Source organism: Dendrobates tinctorius, unplaced genomic scaffold, assembly GCF_039654945.1.
Source record: "Dendrobates tinctorius isolate UK_male_01 unplaced genomic scaffold, ASM3965494v1 ptg000374l, whole genome shotgun sequence".
Classification (NCBI taxonomy): Eukaryota; Metazoa; Chordata; class Amphibia; order Anura; family Dendrobatidae; genus Dendrobates; species Dendrobates tinctorius.
The window spans coordinates 83616-107003 of NW_027362040.1; the positions used below are offsets into that span (position 1 = coordinate 83616).

The 23388-nt window shown below is 45.2% G+C and overlaps 1 protein-coding gene across 3 annotated transcripts in view; it reads right to left on the bottom strand.

Annotated features, from left to right (window-relative positions):
• The window catches only part of LOC141075826 (occludin-like), an 86973-nt gene that overhangs the window by 18113 nt on the left and 45472 nt on the right, over positions 1-23388 (bottom strand). For all 3 annotated transcript variants that reach the window (XM_073562969.1, XM_073562967.1, XM_073562968.1), the window contains exons 4-7: positions 17092-17246; positions 9167-9337; positions 8231-8402; positions 8101-8142 (exon numbers count right to left, since the gene is read on the bottom strand). In XM_073562969.1, the coding sequence (XP_073419070.1) occupies positions 8101-8142; positions 8231-8402; positions 9167-9337; positions 17092-17246 (540 nt within the window). The remainder of the gene's footprint in view (positions 1-8100; positions 8143-8230; positions 8403-9166; positions 9338-17091; positions 17247-23388) is intronic.

Below are 23388 nucleotides of genomic sequence, written 5' to 3' on the forward strand. Positions count from 1 at the left end.
GGAAGGATGGAGCTGAGGAGGAGTCCTGCGCAGCTTAGACAGGGGGGACGTGTGTCAGCTATGGTGTCTGGACGAAGGGCTGGCATGGCGTGGTGGGGTCGCAGTGATGGTGTCAGCGGGAAGTGTCTGCATGGTCTGGTGGAGTGGCTACTATGGAGAGTGGCACTCACCATGTGGGACTTGGCTGCTGAGCTGCACTCAAGCATGCTTGACTTCGTGGCAGAAGCTGAACTCATCCTTGGGACTCTGTTACTAAGCAGCAGCAACTGATGGTGGACTCTGCTCTTAGGCAGCACTATGGTGCAGGATCCTGTTATGGTGATGGATCCGGGTAGAGGAGGAAGATGCACGCAGGTGGAGGGCTCTGTTGCAGGAGCATAAGCACAGAGCATAAAGCTTAGTGGTGTCCCCCTGTATTGTCTCTTTCCCTCATGTGTGTTATTAGTGCAGTGGTGGGATTAGTTTCCGCACCGACCTATTCCCTAGTGAGGGTTTAGGTTCAGGGCGAGCTAGGGCGTTGAGGTACGCGTGCGGCGCCCGGTGCGGAACTGGCATAGGGAACGTTAGGAGTGCAGGGACACTGGCTCAGGGGAGCTCAGGAGGTCTCCAATTCCCTTTTCCCTATCGCAGGGCCCACCACTGTTAATGTTTCCCAGGTCCCCCTTATTATTTAAATTCGCCGTACTGGAGGCGGGGTTTCCAGAATGTTTATTAACGTGTAATACCTAAATTCGCCAGGTGGAGGCGGTGTATCCATCTGCACGTTTTATTATTTAAATTCGCCCCACTGGAGGTGCTGTATCCAGGGTCACGTGTGTTATGGGTTCGCCTTGCGGTAACACCTGCGCCCAGACACGCGTGACCGTGACACAAAGTAATTGAGGGTCAGCATCGTCTCTGAGAATTCTCCGGGGAGTTTTTCCCATGATTAGTAATTCCAAAATTTCGGCAATCACTCGTCTTTCCGTCTGTACTTGTATCCATCTCGTTTCCTTTTGCAGAGAGTCTGGACTGTCTTACTGAGACTGAAATATATATGAAGATTGAAAAATACCCCAACAGTGTATACTGGTGTACGCTTCGAACACATTACCCTTTTTCTACTTTTTAGATTCTTGTCTAATCCATACTGAGGCTGTGAGTGTCTTTGTCGGACTCCGGAAATATACACGGAGATTTTTAATGTTTAAACTATGCTATATATACCTGTTATCCGGTGATACTGTACCCTCTCTCAGCGTTCTTCAATCTTGTCGAATCCATACTGGGCCTGAGACAGTCTGAGTCTGCCTCCTGATATATAGACATAGATTTTTAATGTGTAAACTATGCTACATATATACCTGTTATCCGGTGATACTGTACCCTTTCTCAACTTTCTACAATCATGTCGAATCCATACTGGGCCTGAGACCATCTGAGTCTGCCTCCTGATTAGAGATGAGCGGTGTTCGAGTCGACCTGTTCGCCAAGTTCAAATTCGAGCTGTTCTGGGCGGTGTTCGAGCCGTTCGTCGAACTCGAACACTTTGCTTAAAATTCGGCTGTTCGAGGTTCCGTTTGAGAACGGTTCGTTCACCAAAAGCGTAACTTTATTTTCACATTAATAATGGTTTTCAATGTTAATAGACAGTTTCATGGCATAGTAGTGGTGTCTGGTAGCCAGCGGTGTAGTACACCTGTCAAGGAGCTACACCGTGTGTATTTCTAATAATTTTTTACCGCATATTGTCCAGAAAATCCTTTTGGGCCTTGTAGCACTGTCTGCTACTCAGCAGAAGATCCCACCCGTGAACCTAGCTATGCCGCCTGTTTATGAAAGAACCACTTTTTGACTGCATTTAGCCCAGTTAATACTTTGGGCCTAGTAACTGTGTCTGCTACTCAGCAGAGGAGCCCACCCGTGAACCAAGCTGTGCCGCCTGTTTATGTAAGAACCATTTTTTAACTCCATTTAGCCCTGTGAATACTTTGGGCCTAGTACCTGTGTCTACTGCTCAGCAGAGGAGCCCACCCGTGAACCTAGCTGTGCCGCCTGTTTATGTAAGAACTGCGTGCTACTCAGCAGAGGAGCCCAGCTGTTAAGCAAACTACAGCACCTGTGGTTTGGACACTTAATTTTTTCACATTCTTTCTGGAATGCTGGTTAGACCTAATTCCGGAATTCCGGTTGACCTGCACTTACTGGGAAATCCTCGTTCGCGGGGAAGAATTGGAATCCCAGATCCCCATCACTAATGGGGTTCAGCGGGTTATCCACACCTGTAAGCGACACACGCTGGTCCTTTCAGTGTAGCGTGCATGCAGCCCCGGACATGTAAGGGCATGACAGACCTGTTATTGCTCGATCTCGCGTGCCAGAGCCTCGCGTGTCCCTCTAGTAAGCTGGACACGGACCACGGGGGCATGCCGGGGTCTCATTCGTTAACGAAATTAAGCTGACAAATCGCTAGCACAACTAAAAACGGCCATGCACCACCACCCACAGAATCGACAAAGCTTGCAATCTGTCCATCCTTTCCGTGGCTGGCATGGTTGAGGTTGCCTGTGTGGAGTCCAATTAAGCCGCAGGCTCCACTCCTGGTGGTGCCCTTCTGGACATTCCTTTAAGGTTCAGCTTTGCAACCATACTGCCCTCGGAAACCAAACACTTTGCCTTCATGGACGCTGTTCGGAGGGTCGTGGGAATAACGCCGCCCGATCGGCAGTTGGCATAATTTATGGTGGGAAGTCCGACGGTATATTATCGTCTTCGATTTTAGAATTTTAGATTTTATTTTAATTTTAGATTTTTATTCCAGCCTTTCTTGACTTTATAAGGGCATGACATGCCTATATCTGTGTCTCCTCCTCCTCCTTTTACCTCTTTTCTATATGTAGTTGCCCTTTTCCATATGTTATTTGTGTCTTTTGAGCATTTTGTCTGCTTTGGGACACCTTTTAAGGTGTTTTGTAATTGTTTTCTATGTGTTTGTATGCGTTTGTGTTTGCCTGCCATTGTTTTCAATGGGGTTTGACGGTGTTCGTCGAACGTTCGACGAACATTCGACAAACTTGCCTCCTGTTCGACGAACTGAACCGAACTCGAACACTAGCGGGGTGGCTCAACACTACTCCTGATATATAGACGTACATTTTTAATGTTTAAACTATGCTATATATACCTGGTAACTGGTGATACTGTACCCTTTCTGCCAGGAAGTCCTCCTCCACTCACCACTCTAAGTGTATCATTGACACCTGGAACATTGGCCCACATGTGTGATTATTTCTTGCGGATCTTCTTTTTATATTGTGGTGTGATCCATCCTGAGCGTGTGAAAGTCTGTGGGTTACTCCTGCAATTTATATGTAGATTTAAAAATTACCCCAACACTGTATACAGCTCTACGCTTGTGATACATTACCCATTTACTGCTTTTTATATTCTGGTCTAATCCAAGCTGACCAAGTGAGAGTCTGTTTCTGACTGTAGAAATAAATACTGAGATTGACAATGACCCCTACGCTGTATACAGCTGTACGCTTCAGATCCATTACCGTTTTACGGCTTTTTATATTGTGTTGTAATCCATACTGAGCCTGAGAGCGTCTGTGTCTGCCTCCTGAAATATATACGGAGATTTAGAATGTTTAACTTATAATATATACCTGCTATCTGATGATACTGTACCCTTTTTCTACTTTTTATATTCTTGTCTAATCCATACTGAGCCTATGAGCGTCTCTCTGTGACTCATGAAATATATAGGGAGATTGACAATTATCCTTTGACTGTATAGAACTGTACGATTCTGATACAGTACCATATATCTGATGTTATTTTGGGTACATTTTCTCCAAAATTTGGAAGTATGGTGGAAGAGGCCGCGGACGTGGGTGTGGGGGGGCCTGCTGGTACTGATGGTGGTGGTGCATCTGCTGGTAGTGGCAAAAGCACAATAGCAGCTAAGGCAGGAGGTGTTGAGCCTGCGTCATGGTCTGGCTCCGGAACGCATGGAAGGCTACCTTTTCTGGGAGTAGGTTAACCGCTTTTAAAGCCGGAGCATCAGGAACTGGTTCTGGCTTACATTGCCGAAACAGACTCCAGCTAATATGCCCTCATCTTCTGAAGTTTCAAAAAATGCAAGCACTGAGTTGTCAAGTGCTGGCTCCTGGTCAGGAAGAACCCCTTTCCTTGTGTCCTTCACCCCCACCAAAAGTGAATGATGCAGCAGGCCACACTTCACATTAGTCCATGTAGCTCTCACATACCATGCCTGGGTTATCAAATCAAATCGTGAATTCCCCAGTCCAAGATGAATCTGACATGGAGTGTGGGTGGCCAGCCAGGGCAGTGGGGTTAATCGGTACCGGGCCGGTGTCTCAGAGGGATGTGTCACGGTGGTGGCGACCCGGTCCATGGCCCTGGGCGTCCATGCAAAGGGGTGAATAACGTTTATAGGTGAATGATACGTGAGACCACCTGTGGTTTCTGATCAGATTGACCAGCGCTGCAGTGTCGCTTCTCTGGGACAGATGTTGTGGTGCAGCTAAGATGTAGAAGCCCTGCACAGGTAGGGCCGTAGTCGCAGGGCAGATGAAAGAGTTGGTAGATGGTGTGCAGTGCAGGATGTAGCAGAGCCGTGCGCCAGGCGCAGGAGAAAGATGACAGACACAGTCATGCAGTTCCTTTACCTGTACTTGGTAAGTGCCGTCCTGGACCCAGAGTACAGATAGAGAAGGAGTTGGTCAGCCTGGACGCAAATTAGGAATTCTTTCTCTGCAGATATGTAGTGTGGCCTCCGCTCTAGCACTTATCTGAGGTACTCGCAGTACTGAGTTCACTGAAGTTCCCCCTGTTGACTCTCTTTTGAAACTTTCTCGTATGGCAGGCAGCCATAGCCTTTTCCTTCTGGCTCACACAAGTCGCTGCTGGTGCCTCCGAGCTTTAGTTGGGAACAGAGCATTTACAGCTGCTACTTCCTCCGGTTTCTGCTGCAGTACCATCAGTGTCCCTACAAACTCGGAGACCGGAATCCGGACCATGCGCTCCAGATAAGAGTGAGCCTTAACTCTGATCATCCTCCAGCTCACCTTCTCACATCCACACACTTCCCCTTCCCTTCACAGACTGCCCTACTTCCCTCCTCCCGAAGACAGAGAGCAGCTCCTCAGCAGTCAGATTCAGAGCTCTCCCTGCTGGCCTGGAGTGGGAACTGTGTTGTGTGTTGGTTTAACTGCTAGAGAGATCCTTCGTTGCTCCCAAACATGACATCACACTCCCTAGGAGGAATGTAATGCCACTGTGGTGACTGTACTCCTGGGGGTGCCACAAGTGTACTGATGCCCAGCCACTGCTAGATGATTCTGCTGGTACATTGACCCAGACCACTACATTCCCCTCGCACTCTACACAGCCAGAATCTGACCCTGATGAAACTCAGGTTCCCCTTCCTGCATACTATACCACCTTACACGGTGACAAAGAGGAAGGTGCAGATGAAAGTGCAGGTTCCTTGAGCAGGTGGGGGGGCATACTCATGGGCGACAGCACTGGCACAGGGCCCCTCATAGTACGCAAAAGTGTCTCTGCCCGTGGGAGGGCCCACCCGCTATCAGACACACCGCCGTACTATGAGAGGCCCTGTGCCAGTGCCGTCGCCAACGAGTGGGCCCCCCTGCTTGCTCAGCACATGCAAAGTTGAAATACTTACCTGTCCCTGCTCCACCGCCGTGACGTCTTCCGCGTTTCCTGACAGTGACATTCTGGTCAGAGAGCACGATGACATCACGTCTGTAAGCCCTCTGCCTAAACAGTCCAAGTGCAGAGAAATGGAAGATGGGGACGACGACGAGTCCAGACTAGTACAGGGATTCCCTAGCGAGGAAACTTATTTAATTGTTTTAAAGGTTGGGAGCAATTTTTGGGGAGCACTATACTCTGGGGAATGATATGTGGGGCCCACCATACACTGGAGCATTCCAAAGGTGGACATCAATTCTTGTGGAACTAATTCATGGACTTCCATGCGCTGCTTGACAAAATACAGGATTCCAATTATGGTGGAAGATTAATCATTTATTTCCAACGCGTTTCGAAGTAAGAACTACTTCTTCCTCAGGGGATGACAAAAAAAAAAAAAGGATCCAGGATGAAAGCCTCTTCCAGAGTGTTCTGGACCTCAGACTTGGCCGAAGGTTCCCCCTCCAACAAGACAATGACCTTAGATTTAGAATAAGTCCATCCCCACAGGACAAAGTTACACATAGGTTTGCATCACAAACAAATACTGAATACAATATAGAAGAAGAAAATAGATATGTGTAACTAAAATTTAATTTTTATTCCAATAGTGTTAAAATATAGTGTTAAAAATCACTGTACATCCATAGCGGGTGTATATTGTGACCCAATATAGACCCGCTATGGATGTATGTACAGTGATTTTTCACATTATATTTTAACACTTTTGTGCACTTTTGCCTGAACCAGGAAGTGTGCATGATCCCTCAGGGGAAGGAGATGCTTCTGAGAGGTTGCAATGCAGGCCTGACCAAAACTCTGTATGTGAATTGTATGGAAATTTCAGGAACTGTTTGTAGAACTTCAGTAAAAGGTACAAACTGATCATTACCCTATCTAACGCTGATTGTTCTCTGCTGCACCATTCCTGCTCCAACTCCCCTGGGAGCAAGCCCTAGTTGGGAAGGGTCAATCATCTGGCACTGTCCATTACCATCTAACTCCCAGGGACTTTCACCAGTGCCTGGCAATACCAGGCCGAACATCCCAACTGGCATCACAAACCTTTTAATTATTTTTATTATTGACCCCACAATAGTCAAAGACTGGCGCGCGCCACCGGTCGGACTCAACCAGCACTCGGACCGCCGTGACCCAGTACCGTTACTGCAGCAGCCAGGCTATATATGTGCAAGTGCGTTCTCATCCCTCTCCTGTGTGTAAAGTCCATTTGCTGCACATTGGATCACAAAGAAGTGGGTGGCCAATGCTAATAGGAGAGCTCACTGTTCTGTGATCCTGTGTAAAGCAGTCAGTCACTACACAGCAAATTAACACTGACACTGCATTGGCTGAGCATGTGCACACATAATGTCAATGTATGTACATTCTCATCGTTCTCTCCTGTTAGCATCTTTGCGATCCTGTGTGAGGCGAGCTGCAGACAAGAGAGGGATGAGAATACACCTGTACACAGTGACACTGTGTGTAGTCTTAGCCCCTGCAGTGTCAGTGTGTGCAGGGCTGGGGATTTAGGTCAGGCAGCGCTCTTAAGTGAATACTGTCAACCACCATAAGGGGAGATATGGAGGATGGTTATTGAGGGAGTCAGAACAGTGCACTTAGGGTGCAAGAAAGCCCGCTCATTTACGCACCTAATTAAATCGTTTTTATATTAAACAAAATTACTACAATCTACACTACCAGTATGATTTTTATAGGGGCTAAGTCCTCTACATGGATGTCTAAATAGTTCCATTTGAGGTTTGGGAGTGACTGACTCCCTTCAAATCTTCAGCATACAAAGAGCTTTTGGACAATTATATGCTTCTAACTTTGTGGGCACAGTTTGGAGAAGGCCCTTGATTGTTCCAGCATGACTTTGCCCTAGTGCATAAAGAATGGTCCATAAAGGTATGGTAGGATGGGTTTGCTGTGGAAGAACATGACTGGCCCACACAGACCCCTGACCTCAACCCCATCAAACATCTTTGGGATGAAGTAGAGTGGATATTGTGAGCCAGGGATTGTCTTCCACACAAAATTCATACAAACTCCAAAATCTAGTAGAAAGCATTCCCAGAAGAGTAGAAGCTCTTTAACTGTGGCCGTAAAGTATTGACCAACTCCATACTAATGCCTATGGATTTAGAATGGGATATCACAAAAGTTCCTATAGATGCAATGTGTAGGTGTCCTAATACTTTCATCCATTTCGGCTGTCTGTGATAGCTAAAATGTTACATTACCATTTAATTTCAAATGTAATTTACATATATAAGAAGATGGTGCAAGTCAAAGTAAACTTTTCAGAAAATGATATACTGTAAATTTAATGTAAACCAGTCAGTGTTCTCATATATTAAGTATACCTACTCTTTTAACGTCCTTTAGTCTGTTGTACTCCTCTGCCACTCCCTGGAATCACAAAAACGAGATGCAAAGTTGCTGTTTGGATGTTATTAGGAAGGGGCGGTTAGGGTTAATCGTGGATATTGTTCAGTACCTGGTACTGGGTGGTGCCCTCGGTCAGTCCATCCAGTTGCTTGTTAAGCTGCTGCAGCTGAGTGTTAATATTGTCCATCTCAGCGCACATTTTTTTGTATCGCTTCAGGTCGGAATCAAACTCTCGCTTATAATCCTGGCGTTGGTAGTCTGAAGTAATTGGTGGGTACAAGCTGAAGACGGAAGATACAATATTTGACTCATTTTGTAATTCTCACTAGAATATTTGTTAGACCGGGGTCAGACTTGTGAGAAACTCGCACAAGTCTCACATCTTAATACCCGGCACTCGGGACCGGAGTGTGCGGCTGCATAGAAATACAAGCAGCCGCATGTTCCGCTCCCGAGTGCCGGCGGCAGTGCCGGATATTAAGATGCAAGACTCCTGCGAGTTTCTCGCAAGTCTGACCGTGGCCTTACTGAGAGGCTTTTTAGTGTGGTGCAAATACCAGAAGCCTTACTGCGTGCCAGTCTGGTTTCCCTCAAATTGCCATTATACAGCTAATATTTATCTTTTCTGCGACTCAAAGATTAAAGGGCCAAACAAAACAGAATGAGAACCTATACCAAAAATTACATATGGCTTCCCTTCTGGAGCTGATTCTTGCGACCTGGCTACCTTCCATTTAAAATAAGAGGGTCTGGTACTTGTTTGCCCCTCTATATTCTCAACCCTCTTATCCTAAATTCTAACCTTTTAGGGTCTGTGGAGGTAATCTTAAGAAGGTACAGCAAATTCATAAACTTCCTTTATAGTTAAAAAAGACCCCGGAATGTTTAGTCAGCATTTCTCTGTGTGTGTGCTGACATGCAGTGTTTGTCCATCCTACCGTAGATGCATGCTGTCGCCAATATCCCAACGTCCTCCAAACAACTATATAGCCATATATGCCATTTCCAAGTCAAAGGTTGTAGACATGTTTCCTTGTGTACTTACCTGTCCCATTCCTCTAGGTCTCTTTCATCTCCAGATTCAACTGCTGTTGTGTAATCTGTTTCATATTGGGATTCATCCAGTTCTGGGTTTCTTCTCCATCGCCGTCCCCTACGAACCGAAGACCTTCCCCTGATCTGCTCCTGGGTCTCTCTAACTGAAACAGGTGGGCTACTGCAAAACACAATCACTTTAATACATTGGTGTATAACTAAACGTGTTTTTCAACATTATCTGTCATTAAATAATCTCTTTCCATTGGGAATGTACTAAATTTCTATTTTGCAATCAACTCCAATGCTGTCATAATAATTACCGTATATCTATTATAAACGAGATGAATAATTGGTTCTATTTAATTGTGTGCAAATGTCACATTAACTTATTTGTTCAGAGGCTAAAGCGCCCCTTACGCATTAGACTAATGTCGACTGAACATGCCGATATCGACGGGTTCGGACTATCTAATGTGTATGGGGGCGCTGGGCAACTGATTGTTGGGGGTAATCAGGCATGTCTGTATTATTCTGCCAGAGATAAGCTGCTGCCAGACATGTTTGACGATGGCTCGCTCATAGATGGGAGAGCTGGCTAAGATGGCTGCCAGACAAATGATTAGTAAATCATCATTCTACCGACAGCCATCTAATGTGTATGGTAGGCTTAACTGTCTCAGATCTTTATTTAGCTTTTAAAAAGTCAGATTGACAATGCTTAACCTCTTTACCCCCACCCTGTTTTCACTTTCCTGACGAAGGCCAATTTTTTAATTCTGACCACTGTCTTTTTATATGGTAATAACTCTGAAACACTTCAACGGACTCCACTGATTCTGAGACTGTTTTTTGTGACATATTGTACTTCATGATAGTGGTAAATGTAGGTCTAAATTTTTTACGTTTATTTGTGAAAATACCGGAACATGGAACATTTTGCAATTTTCAAACTTTTTATTTTGTGCCCCTTAACCAGAGTCATGTCACGCAAAATAGTTAATAAATAATATTTACCACATGTCTGCTTAACATTAGCATATTTAAAAAAAAAAAAATTGTTAGAAGAGGTAAAAGGTTATCAGCAATTTCTCTAATTTTCAAACAAAATTTGCAAAACCAATATTTTTAGGGACCACATCAAATTTGAAGTGACTTATAGAGCCAATGTGATAGAAAATACTTAAAAGTGACACCATTTAAAAAAAAAAAAAAATCACTCCTCAAAGTACTCAAAACCACAATCAAGAAGTTTATTAAAGCAATGTGGAAGGAAAAAAATTTAAAATTTTACTTTTTCACCACAAAAATGTTTTTGCCCAAAATTCTTTTCACAAGTGTAACGGGAAAAAATGGACACTAACATTTGTTATGCAATTTTGCCTAAGTATGCCAATACCCATATGTGGTGGAAAACTACTGTATGGTGCACGACAGGGCGCTCAGAAGGGAAAAAGCATCTTTTGATTTTTGGAACAACTAATTGGCTTGAATCCATACCAGACGCCATGTCGTGTTTGCAGAGACCCTGATGTGCCTAAAAGTGGGACTCCCCCTACAAGTGATCCCATTTTGGAAACTAGACCACTCAATGAATTTATCTAATGTGTCGTGAGCTCCTTGAATCCTCAGGAGTTCTATAGAATTTTACAACTTTGAACCATGAAAATTAAAAAATTAGCTTTTAACCACAAAAATGTTGCTTTAGCCTCAATTTCACAAGGGTAGCAGGCAAAAGTTTGTTATGCGATTTCTCTAGAGTATAAAGATACTCCATTTGTGGTGGAAATCTACTGTTTGAGCACACTGCCAAGCTCCAAATGGAAGGATTCACCTTTTGTGGCGCAGACTTTGGAATTGTTTGCAGGCGCCATAACATATTTGCAGAGCTCTTGAGGAACCAAAAACAGTAGAAATCCCCCCCATAAGTGACTCTATTGTAGCTCCCGCATCTCTGCCTGAAGTCCCTCTCTCCCTGCAGAGACACCAGCATACTCACTGCCGAGGTTCCCGTCCTGCTCCTTCCGGGTCTGCTGCTGCATGGGGTGCGTGCAATCCTAGCAGGTCTCCAGGCACTATGCTTAGAGCGCATGCACGCACACTTCCTCTTTTTTAAAGGAGTCATGTGCGTCTCTCTAAAGTGTCCCCAGCCAATAGTTGGAGGTCTCTTAATATTTAAAGTGCCTCCTCCAACATGGAGGTGCCTGTGCAATGTTGTGAGTTTTTTCCTAACACACTTGTCAGTTCTCAGTTGCCTTGTACTTGTATCTTGCCTGCTGCACCCACCAGTGTTCACCTCAATGGCAGCCGAACCAGCTGAATCCGCTAGTGCTCACCTCAATGGCTGCAGAGCCAGCTGTACTTGCCAGTGCTCACCTCAACGGCAGCTGAGCCAGCTGTACTTGCCAGTGCTCAACTCAACAGCAGCTGAACCAGCTGCATCCGCCAGTGCTCACTTCAACGGCAGCCAAGCCAGCTGCACCAGCCAGTGCTCATCTCTCCGTCAGACTGTTCTGTCTGCACCTGCGGTTCCTGTCATCTTCCCTGCCTGTCTGCATCTGTTGGACATTGCCCCAGGCCATCCCAGCTACCAGTTCCTAAGGGTCATCTACCCAAGGTCCATCCTGAAGTAGCACCTGGATCACCTCCCTTGTCTCTCTACAGACCCCAGTGTTGTTAGCTGCTGCATGTCCGTTGTCAGATTGTGTGAGGCTCCTAGTCACGCCCCTCCAGGTCTTCCTTGGGCTTTGGCACAGTGGTGGCATATGTGAGTTGTGTACAGTGCATCAGGTTGGCATGTAGAGTACATCAAGTCATGTGATAAAGAAATCCCAAATAAATTTTGGTAATCCATGGATGAGTTGTACAGTATGAAACAGTCTTTTATGCACAGACCAGATTTGTCGAGACAGGTGTTACACTGAAAAAGGATGTCCTTTCTTATCCCTGTTCTGTAACACACTTTCTGTAACACCTTTTTTGTGACCTTCCTTTCATTCTTTAAGTGGGGAAATGTTGCTCTCATACTATACGGGCACCTTCAGTTCCAGAAGTACTGGGGTCTGCCCATTCCTGACTTCCAAATATTAGGACCTTGATCACTACTTCCTGTAACTGAAAGATTGTACCGGTCTGGCTTGCACATTGTAATCTTTATACTTTGCTCAAGTCCTCCATCGCACTGTAGGGCTGGAGGACTTGATCAGAGAGTTAAATTTCCCCCATGATCTTATTGTACCCCAGGACACATTCTGGTTTGGGGACCTGTGTAGATATACCTCGCAAAGCAGTGGAGATGCTGCCGTTAACTTGTATTGTGTTCAAGAAATGGACATCCTTCTTGTACTTATACTTGACCACCAGCAAGGTGTCGTAAAATTGGGCTCTGATCTAACCCTTTCTGAGAAGCTGCACAATTAGCGACCTATGGAGGCCTCTGGTTTTTGCTCACAGTACCGCATGCTGTGGTAGCTGTGGCAGAGAGGATATGAAAAGTGGGATGCTGCTGTAGACATAATCTACATAGAGATGATAACCCTGATCCAGGAGTGGGTGCACCAATTCCCACACAATTTTCCCACTCGCGCCCTGGACAGGGGATTATTCGGCATCGAATCCGGGTGTCTTTCCCTATATAAACCCTAAATCTGTGGGTGAACCCTGAGGTACATTCGGACACAAACTTCTGGTGCTTTACCACACATCTAGATAAGTTCCTTGGGGGTTCTAGTTTCCACAATGGGGTTACTTATGGCGGTTTCCACTGTTTAGGTACATCAGGGGCTCTCCAAACGCAACATGGCGTCCGCTCTCGATTCCAGCCAATTTTATGTTTAAAACCTTCCCTTCTGAGCCCTGCCGTGTGCCTAAAGAGTGGTCTTCCTCCATACATGGGGTATTGGTGTACTCAGGAGAAATTGTACAACAAATATTGTGGCTTGTTTTCTCCTGATACCCTTGAAAAAATAAAAAAAATTTGTGTCCGAAGTAAAATTTTTCTGAAAAAAAGTTTAATGTTCATTTTTTCCTTCCACATTGCTTTAATTCTTGTGAAGCACCTGAAAGGTTAATAAACTTCTTGAATGCGGTTTTGAACACCTTGAGGGGTGCAGTTTTTTTTTCCTTCCACATTGCTTTAATTCTTGTGAAGCACCTGAAAGGTTAATAAACTTCTTGAATGCGGTTTTGAACACCTTGAGGGGTGCAGTTTTTAGAATGGTGCCACTTTTGGGTATTTTCTGTCATATGGACCCCCAAAGTGACTATAAATGTGAGGTGGTCCCTAAAAAAATGGTTTTGTAAATTTTATTGAAAAAATGAGAAAACACTGGTCAAATTTTAACCCTTACAACTTACTAGCAAAAAAAAATTATGTTTCAAAAATTGTACTGATGTAAAGTAGACAGGTGGGAAATATTATTTATTAACTATTTTTTGTGACATAACGCTCTGATTTAGGCCGGGATCACACATGCGAGAAACACGGCCGAGTCTCACATGTTAATACCGGGACTGGCGCCGGCACTCAGGAGCGGAGCGTGCGGCTGCATGTATTGCTATGCGGCCGCACGCTCCAATCCAAGTGCCGTTGGCAGGGTGTTAACATGCGAGACTCGGCCGTGTTTCTCGCATATGTGATCCTGGCCTTAGGGGCATAAAAATTAAAAGTTTGAAAATTGTGGCATTTTCAAAATCTTTGCCAAATTTACATTTTTTTCACAAATAAACACAACAAATTTTGAAGAAATTTTACCACTGTCATAAAGTACAATACATCACGAAAAAACAGTCTCAGAATCAGTGGGATACGTTGAAGCATTCCACAGTTACAACAACATAAAGTGACAGTGGTCAGAGTTAAAAAATAAGGTCTGGTCATTAACCTGCAAAGTGGATTGGTCCTTAAGGGGTTAAAGCACATTTTCTTAAGCTAGACAGACCTATCACATCAATTCACTAATCTAACTTTTCTCAATTCTCCCTTCCCATATTTGTTTTGGAATCTGGTGCTTTCTATCATGTGTTCACAAACCCTCATTCACTGGCTCTTTGTATAAAGACATATATTGGCTGGTGTCCGGCTCATGCAGCTTTACATGAATACCCTTATCTCTATACATAAATATGAATGTGTGTGTGTATCACGAACCAATCACAAAGCATCTTTCATTTCACCAGAGCTGTTCAAAAGAAGATGAACTGTGATTGGTTGCTATGAGCAACAGTTTTCCTTGCAAACAATCACTAAGCATCTCTCATTTCACCAGAGCTGGTTAAAAGTAGCTGAGCTGTGATTGGTTGCTATGACCAACAGTTTTCCCACTTCACAACACCTCAGCAGACAATGACATGGTGGGAGAAATATAGCATCCCTGGGAACATAAGCTCCCAGCCATTGTCTGCCCCCCCTGAAAGGAGCAGAGAGCACATGACAGAAATGAATACCCCCTTCCGTGCCCATGTACCCATCACTCATCCTCCATCCCATAGGCACATCTTCCCTCTTAAAGGGATCATTGGTATGGAAGTCAGAGCAAATCCATCCAGCGCTTTGGTTTTGACCCCAGGCCTCTCTTAAAGGGATCCCCGGCATGGAAGTTAGGACAGTTCCACTCAGCTCTGTGGTTCTGATCCCAGGGTCTCTTAAAGAGATCATTGGTATGGAATTTAGGGCAAATCCACTCTGCGCTTTGGTACTGACCCCAGGCCTCTCTTAAAGGGATCCCCGGTATGGAAGTCAGGGCAATTGCCTTCAAATGCTCTGGTACTGACCCCAGGCTCTCTTAAAGGGATCTCCTGTATGGAAGTTAGGGCAAATCCCTCGGCGCTTTGATTCTAACCCCTGGGTTCTATTAAAGGGATCATTGGTATGCAAGTCAGGGCAAATCCACTCAGCACTCTGGTTCTGATCCCAGGATCTCTTAAAGGGATCCCCGGTATGGAAGTTAGGGCAAATCCACTCAGTGCTCTGGTTCTGACCCAAGTCCCCTCTTAAAGGGATCCTCGGTATGGAAGTGAGGGAAAATCCACTCTGCGCTTTGGTACTGACCCCAGGCCTCTCTTAAAGGGATCTCCGCTATGGAAGTTAGGGTAAATCTCTCAGCACTCTGATTCTTACCCCAGGCTTCTATTAAAGGGATCATTGGTAAGGAAGTCAGGGCAAATCCACTCAGCACTCTGGTTCTGATGCCTGGCCTCTCTTATAGGGATCCCCGGTATGGAAGTTAGGACCGTTCCACTCAGCGCTCTGGTTCTGACTCCAGGCTGACGGGATGATGTGGGATATTAGGAGTAGTAGTCCAGTGGCTCTGGCTGACGGGATGATGTGGGATATTATGGGTAGTAGTCCTGTATCTCTGGCTGACGGGATGATGTGGGAAATTAGTGGTAGTAGTCTGGTGGCTCTGGCTGACCGGACAATGTGGGATATTATGGGTAGTAGTCCGGTAGCTCTGGCTGACGGGATGATGTGGGTGTGGGATATTAGTGGTAGTTGTCCGGTTGCTCTAACTGATGGGATGATGTGGGATATTAGGGGTAGTAGTAACGTGGCTCTGGCTGACGGGATGATGTGGGATATTATCGGTAGTAGTCCGGTAGCTCTGGCTGACAGGATGATGTGGGATATTATAGTGAATGTGGCTATGCAGAATGGGTGGGGCTGTACACTCAGCTTTATATATATATATATATTATTATTATTATAATGTTATAACTAACCGTAGTTAGTTACTATGCCTGGGCAGCGCCGGGCTCTTCAGCTTGTTTATTATATTGATGGTTGGACCATATACACTAAGCACTTTTTACCTTTTTTGTCCCCCCTATTTCCTCATAGATTGTAAGCTTGTGAGCAGACCCCTCATTACTTGTCTAAATGTTTAATGATGTGTTATAATTATGTATGTAATGTCTGGTATTGTTTATACATATGCCCTCTTACTGAATATATTGGCACTATATAAATAAAACTAGCTGAAGAGCCCGGCGCTGCCTGGGCATAATAACTAACTGTGGATAGTTATAACAAATTATAATTATCCTCCATCCCATAGTCCTGTGCTCATATACCCAACATACCTATCCTCCATCCCATAGTCGAGTGCCCATATACCCATCACACATCCTCCATCCCATAGTCCCATGCCCATATACCCATCATACATATTCTCCATCCCATAGTCCCATGCCCATATACCCATCATACATATTCGCCATCCCATAGGCCCGTGCCCATATATCCATCATACATGTCCTCCATCCCATAGTCGAGTGCCCATATACCCATCACACATCCTCCATCCCATAGTCCCATGCCCATATACCCATCACACATCCTCCTCCCATAGTCCCATGCCCATATACCCATCATACATATTCGCCATCCCATAGTCGAGTGCTCTTATACCCATCACACATCCGTCATCTCATAGTCCCATGCCCATATACCCATCATACATATCCTCCATCCCATAGTCCCGTGCCCATATACACGTCATACATATCCTCCATCCCATAGTCCAGTGCCCATATACCCATCACAGATCCTCCATCCCATAGTTAACCATTATAACATCATAATGAGCGGCGGGGCTTGCAACCTATGATGACATCAGCGTCGCCATGGCAACCATTATGACATCATAATGAGAGGCGGGGCTTGATACACACACTTTTTCCCCATTATGTAGATAGGGGCAAAATTGTTTGGTGAATTGTAATGCGCGGGGTTAAAATTTTGCTTCACAACATAGCCTAGGACGCTCTCGGGGTCCAGACGTGTGACTGTGCCAAATTTTGTGGCTGTAGCTGCGACGGTGCGGATGCCAATCCCGGACATACACACATACATACATACATACTTACACACTTTGAGCTTTATATATTAGATTATTATTATGCCCAACATCCATGCCCTATATGTTTGTTACACACCTGCTGGTAAGGGTACTATTAACTCTTTGTTCAAACTCTTCTCTGGGTGTTTTATAGATGCTGCTATTACTCAGCGCCTTCATAGGGCTTTGTGATTTCTCTGAATAAATAATGGTAGCAGTTTCATCAGGAGGACCCCCTGGAACACTTTTTACCTGTGGAGACATGGTGGAATCCAAAGGAAAAAATTAGTAGGAATACCAACATTTAATGAAAAAAAAATATTAGCTGTATAATACCATGTAAAATTGAATGCAAAGTTTAAATGATGCCAGATGTATTAGATGAATCCTAGTGAAAATTGCAGCAGCATGCAGAATTGGCAAAAAAAGTAAGTAGAGGTAGCCTGACTTGTCCATGACATCTTCAGAATGTGATTTTTAATGTTTATTTTCTATTCCCTTTAAGGGAAACTGTCATTAGAGTCATGTGATCAGTTGATTGACAGGTCTCTCACTATCTCAGAGTGAAACATACTAGACTGCAATCGTGGTATGTTCTGATTCATGCTGCCATCGTTCCTGCAGCATGTATTGTCCCCTTTAAGAATTAACCACTGGATGTGGGAATGTAGACATCCCCTTGATAGAAAGGATGTAAAGTAGTGAAATTGTTAACAAATCCCCGTATATGTATATTGGGATTATTTGAAGATGGAGTGGATCCCGACTTGCCCCTATTCATAGATTCTTAGGTATCTCTTAGGAGATAGAATGGTTGACTGAACAAGAATTCAGCTGACCGCTATCCCAAATGTATGGGCAACTTTCGCTTTACTTACATTTCATTATTTGCCAAGCTGGAGAGAGGGTGACTATAGTGTCCATCAATGGGATTCATAGCAGAAAGTCTGGTTGTAATGGGGTGTCATCATAGCAGGTGACTGACAACTAAGACATATTGCTGCAAGCATGAAGAAGCACATGCACAATACATCTGTCACGCCGTTCTGTCTGCTTGTCGGCGTGACAATTCATGTGTTTGCTTTAACCCCTTACTCCTTTCCCCCTAATTGAGCTGGGATATTGCTGGCTTTTACCTGTATGGAGCCTGTTCAGTTCCCGGCTCTGCTGCGTAGCAGCACATGTGTTGTTAGGTCTTTGCTCTGCTGCTTGACCATCCGCATGTGCGGTCCCTGGTTGCCGCTGTGGAAGCTGTCCGCAGGTTGCAAGGTCATTTGCAGCTGGTGCATGACTTTCCAAGTGTCTTGGCTGGCAGCCATTGCCAGGTGCTCTAGGCTGCAGTTCCTGCACTGACTGTGCTGTAATGGTTTCTGTGTGTGCTTAGGGTGTGCGCGGCCACACCTCCCCTGCTTTTATCAGGGTTAGTGTGTGTACTTGAAATGCTGTCCCCAGCCAATTGCTGAGGGGCAGTTCCTTTATAACCTTACCCTGCCCGATAGGTGGGGCCAGAGCTACTCACAGCGCTCCTTGACTTTGCTATGTGTGTCTCGTGTCTGTGGACCTCGTCTTTCTCGGTTATGGTACTGAATTCCCTGCCTTGATTCCTGCTTTGTCCTGTTCCCTCGCTGTGCCGCGGAGGCGGTATATCCGGGCCTGAATCCATGATCCTCTACCTGTCCTGTACCTGACCCTGTCTAAATTTGCCCTGGCCTGGAGGCGGTGTATCCAGGCTTGAATCCTTGATTCTGTACCTATCCTGTACCTGACCATGTCTGAACTGTCTGCTGTGTTATGTTCCTGGAATCCCTGTTATGAATGAGTCACCGAAGGAGGAAAAAACAAAAATACAAGCTAAGTCCAGAAAACCGGAGAGGTTAGTAGCTATCGGATTGCAGACCCCTGATCCTATTCACACAACTAACAGTAGCCGTGGGGGGTTCCTATGGTGCCCTAGACCCCTGGTTCACAGCCGGAGAACTAAATAAGCCTAAAGAAAGAAAGGGGAAATCTAAACTGCCCCAGAGCAGACCCCAAAGCAATAGACAGCCCCCAACATGTATTGTCGGTGAAAAGCAGATGAAAACACAAACACAGACAGAAAGACAGGTTGAGCAAACGATGGGGCCCACTAACTAGATAGGACAGGACAGAAAAGATGCTGGCTGCAATCCGCAAAAAGCCCTACAAAAATGTCCCAACCGTCTGATAGGAAAAAAGGCCCTGAAGTCGCTAGACTTCAAAATCACTATATCAGTACTCAGGTATATTCTGAAGACTGAGCAAAAGATCAACTTGACCAGAGACAAAAATGGAGCTCAGCCTGAACCAACAAGGACAGGCAGAACACAAACACTAAGTAAACAGACACAATCTCATGGAAAAATAAGAGAGCAAAAACTTAGCTTTCAGAAGACAGGTACTGAACTGGTTTGCAAGAGCTCAGAGCAGAAAGGATCACCAGCAACCCTGCAGGGCATCAGCTGCCTTATATCAACTCAGTGATTCCGGGTGTCCAATCACGCTCCGCCTGTTCAGATGACAGGTTTTTCCCATCCCAATCAATTTCACTACCTCTCTTCTCCAGCAGAGGGAGTTCATCAGACATCAACGGTGAAGGGGAAAATGAACTCACAACAGTACCTCCCCCTTGAGGAGGGGTCACCGAACCCTCATCCACGCCACCAGGGCGATCAGGATGGGCCCGATGAAAAGCACGAACCAATCTTTCGGCATGAATATCGGATGCAGGGACCCAAGAATTATCCTCCTGGCCATAACCCTTCCATTTAACCAAATACTGGAGTCTCCGTCTAGCCAGGTGAGAATCCAGTATCTTCTCAGCCTCATATTCCACATTACCTTCCACCAATACAGGGTCAGGAGGTGCCACCACAGGAACTACTGGCTCAACAAACCTCTTTAACAGAGACTTATGAAACACGTTATGGATCTTAAATGTAACAGGAAGAGCCAATCGAAAAGAGACAGGATTAAGAATCTCCACAATCTTGTAATGTCCGATAAATCTAGGTTTAAACTTTGGAGAAGCTACCTCTATAGAGATATTCTTTGATGACAACCAAACCATATCACCCACCTTAAACTGGGGACCAATGGTCCTATGACGGTTGGAAAACCGCTGGGCCTTTTCCTGGGAGAGAGACAACCTATCCACCACTTGGTCCCAGATCTGGTGCATTCTCTCCACCACAGTGTCAACACCTGGGCAGGCAGAAGACTCCACCTGCCCTGAAGAGAATCGAGGATCAAACCCAAAGTTACAAAAAAAAGGTGACATCAAAGTGGCAGAACTAGCTCTATTATTTAAAGCAAATTCGGCCAAGGGCAAAAATGAAACCCAATCATCCTGATCAGCAGAAATAAAACATCTCAAATACGACTCCAAAGTCTGGTTTGTTCTCTCCATCTGCCCATTGGTCTGAGGGTGAAACGCAGAGGAGAAGGACAACTGAATTCCCAGCTTGGAACAGAAAGTCCTCCAAAATCTAGAAATAAACTGAACTCCTCTGTCAGATACAATGTTCTCAGGAATCCCGTGCAAGCGAACCACTTGTTGCAAAAACAAGGGCACCAACTCTGATTAAGATGGCAACTTAGGGAGTGGTACAAGATGGACCATCTTAGAGAATCTATCACAAATCACCCAAATAACAGTCATTCTCTGAGAGACAGGCATATCAGAGATAAAATCCATTGAAATATGGGTCCATGGCCTCCTGGGCACCGGCAAAGGCATCAACAACCCACTAGAGCGAGAACAAGGTTTAGACCGGGAGCAAGTCCCACAGGACTGCACAAAACTCCTGACATCACGAGACAAGGCAGGCCACCAAAAAGACAGACTCACCAAAGCTCTAGTACCAAAAATACCTGGATGACCAGCCAATGCAGAGCAATGAACTTCAGACATCACTCTCTTCCTCCACTGGTCAGGAACATACAATTTTCCAATGGGACAACGCTCAGGTTTGTCCTCCTGAAACTCTTCCAGAGCACGTCTCAAATCGGGCGAGATGGCAGAAAGAACTACCCCCTCACCTAAGATGGTAGCAGGCTTGGTCACAACAGGAGAATCAGCAAAGAAACTCCTAGAGAGGGCGTCTGCCTTGATATTCTTAGTGCCCGGAAGAACAGAGACCACAAAATCAAAACGTGTGAAAAACAAGGCCCACCTAGCCTGTCTAGGATTCAAGCGTTTGGCCGACTCCAGGTAAATCAAATTCTTGTGGTCAGGAAGGACCATGACTTGATGTTTAGCTCCCTCCAACCAATGTCTCCACTCCTCAAATGCCCATTTCATGGCTAACAGTTCCCGATATCCCACATCATAGTTACGTTCAGATGGGGAGAACTTTCGGGAAAAGAAAGCACAGGGATTCATTTTAGATGTTACTGGATCTTTTTGGGACAAAACAGCTCCTGCACCAATCTCAGAAGCATCCACCTCTACCTGAAACGGGAGTGAGACATCAGGTTGCCGCAAAACCGGAGCAGAAGTGAACCTCGCTTCAGCTCCTGAAAGGAAGAAACAGCCTCTGGAGACCAATTCAGCACATCAGCACCTTTCTTAGTCAAATCAGTCAATGGTTTGGCAATACCAGAGAAATTAGCTATAAATTTATGATAAAAATTAGCAAAACCCAAAAACTTCTGGAGGGCCTTCAAAGAAGTGGGCTGAACCCAATCATAAATGGCATGTACCTTGGCCGGGTCCATTTCAATAGTTGACGGAGACAAAATAAATCCCAAAAATGAAATCCTCTGTACCCCAAAAAGGCATTTCGATCCCTTGACATACAGGGAATTCTCCCTCAAAATCCGGAACACAGTCCGAACATGTTCCACATGAGAGTCCCAATCCTTGGAAAAGATCAAAATATCATCCAGATAGATGATCAAAAATTTATCCACAAAGTTTCAGAAAATATCATTCATGAAGCTCTGGAAGACAGAAGGGGCATTAGTGAGCCCAAAAGGCATCACCAGGTACTCAAAATGTCCCTCCGGAGTATTAAACGCCATCTTCCATTCATCCCCATGCTTAATGCAAATAAGATTATATGCCCCCCTGAGGTCAAGCTTGTTAAACCAGCAAGCACCCTTAACTCTAGTGAATAGATCAGAAATCAGGGGTAACGGATACTGATATTTAACAGTAATTTTGTTGAGGGAACGATAGTCAATACAAGGCCTTAATGAACCATCCTTCTTGGCCACGAAAAAAAACCCCAGCACCTAAGGGTGAAGAGGATGGTCTAATATGACCCTTCTCCAACGACTCCTTAATATAGGATCACATAGCCTCGTGCTCGGGTACAGATAAATTGAAAAGTTGACCCTTGGGAAACTTACACCCAGGGCTCAGCTCAATTGCACAGTCATAACTCCTATGAGGAGGCAAGGACGCAGACTCATTCTCACTAAATACATCATAAAAATCAGCCAAATAGTCAGGAACATCATGCGACTGGGGAGAGGTGGAGAAAACAGGAGTGTCACTAAGGGCGCACCGACAACCCCAACTCACCACAGACACAGATTTCCAATCCAAAACTGGATTATGGATTTGCAACCAGGGAAACCCCAGAACAATGGTATCATGCAAATTATGCAACACCAAAAATCTGCAATTTTCTTGATGATCTGGGGCGACCCGCATTACCACCTGGGTCCAAAACTGAGGTTTATTCTTCGCCAAAGGAGTAGCATCAATACCCCTCAAAGGGATAGGAGTCCGCAGAGGTGTCATAGGAAATCCACAACGTTTAGCAAAATCCAAGTCCATCAGGTTCAGCGCTGCTCCCGAATCCACGAAAGCCTTAGCGGAAAATGTGGACAGGGAGCAGATCAGAGTAATTGCCAGAAGAAACTTAGGTTGAACACCACCCATAGCAAATGTGTGTGCAAAACGTTTCTCTCGTTTAGGGCAGACAGAAATAATATGCGAGGCATCTCCACAGAAAAAACACAGCTTATTACGCCTTCTGAACTCCTGACGTTGCGCCCTAGACAAAACTCTATCACATTGCATAGGTTCAGACATTTGTTCAACAGGTGGCAACACCTCTCGTGCAGTTTTGCGTTCGCGCAAACGCCGATCAACCTGAATGGCTAATGACATAGAATCGTCAAGACCAGAGGGAACAGGAAATCCCACCATAGTATCTTTTACGGTTTCTGACAAACCCTTCCGAAAGAGAGCTGCCAAGGCACCATCATTCCAAGTAGTAAGGACTGTTGTGAGTTCATTTTCCCCTTCACTACTGAGGCCCGAGGAATTCCCTCTTCTGGTAAAGAAAGGTAGTGAGCCTGATTATCAAACACCTGAGGCTGATGATGATGACTGGCTGAGTGGAGTTACTGACTGGATATA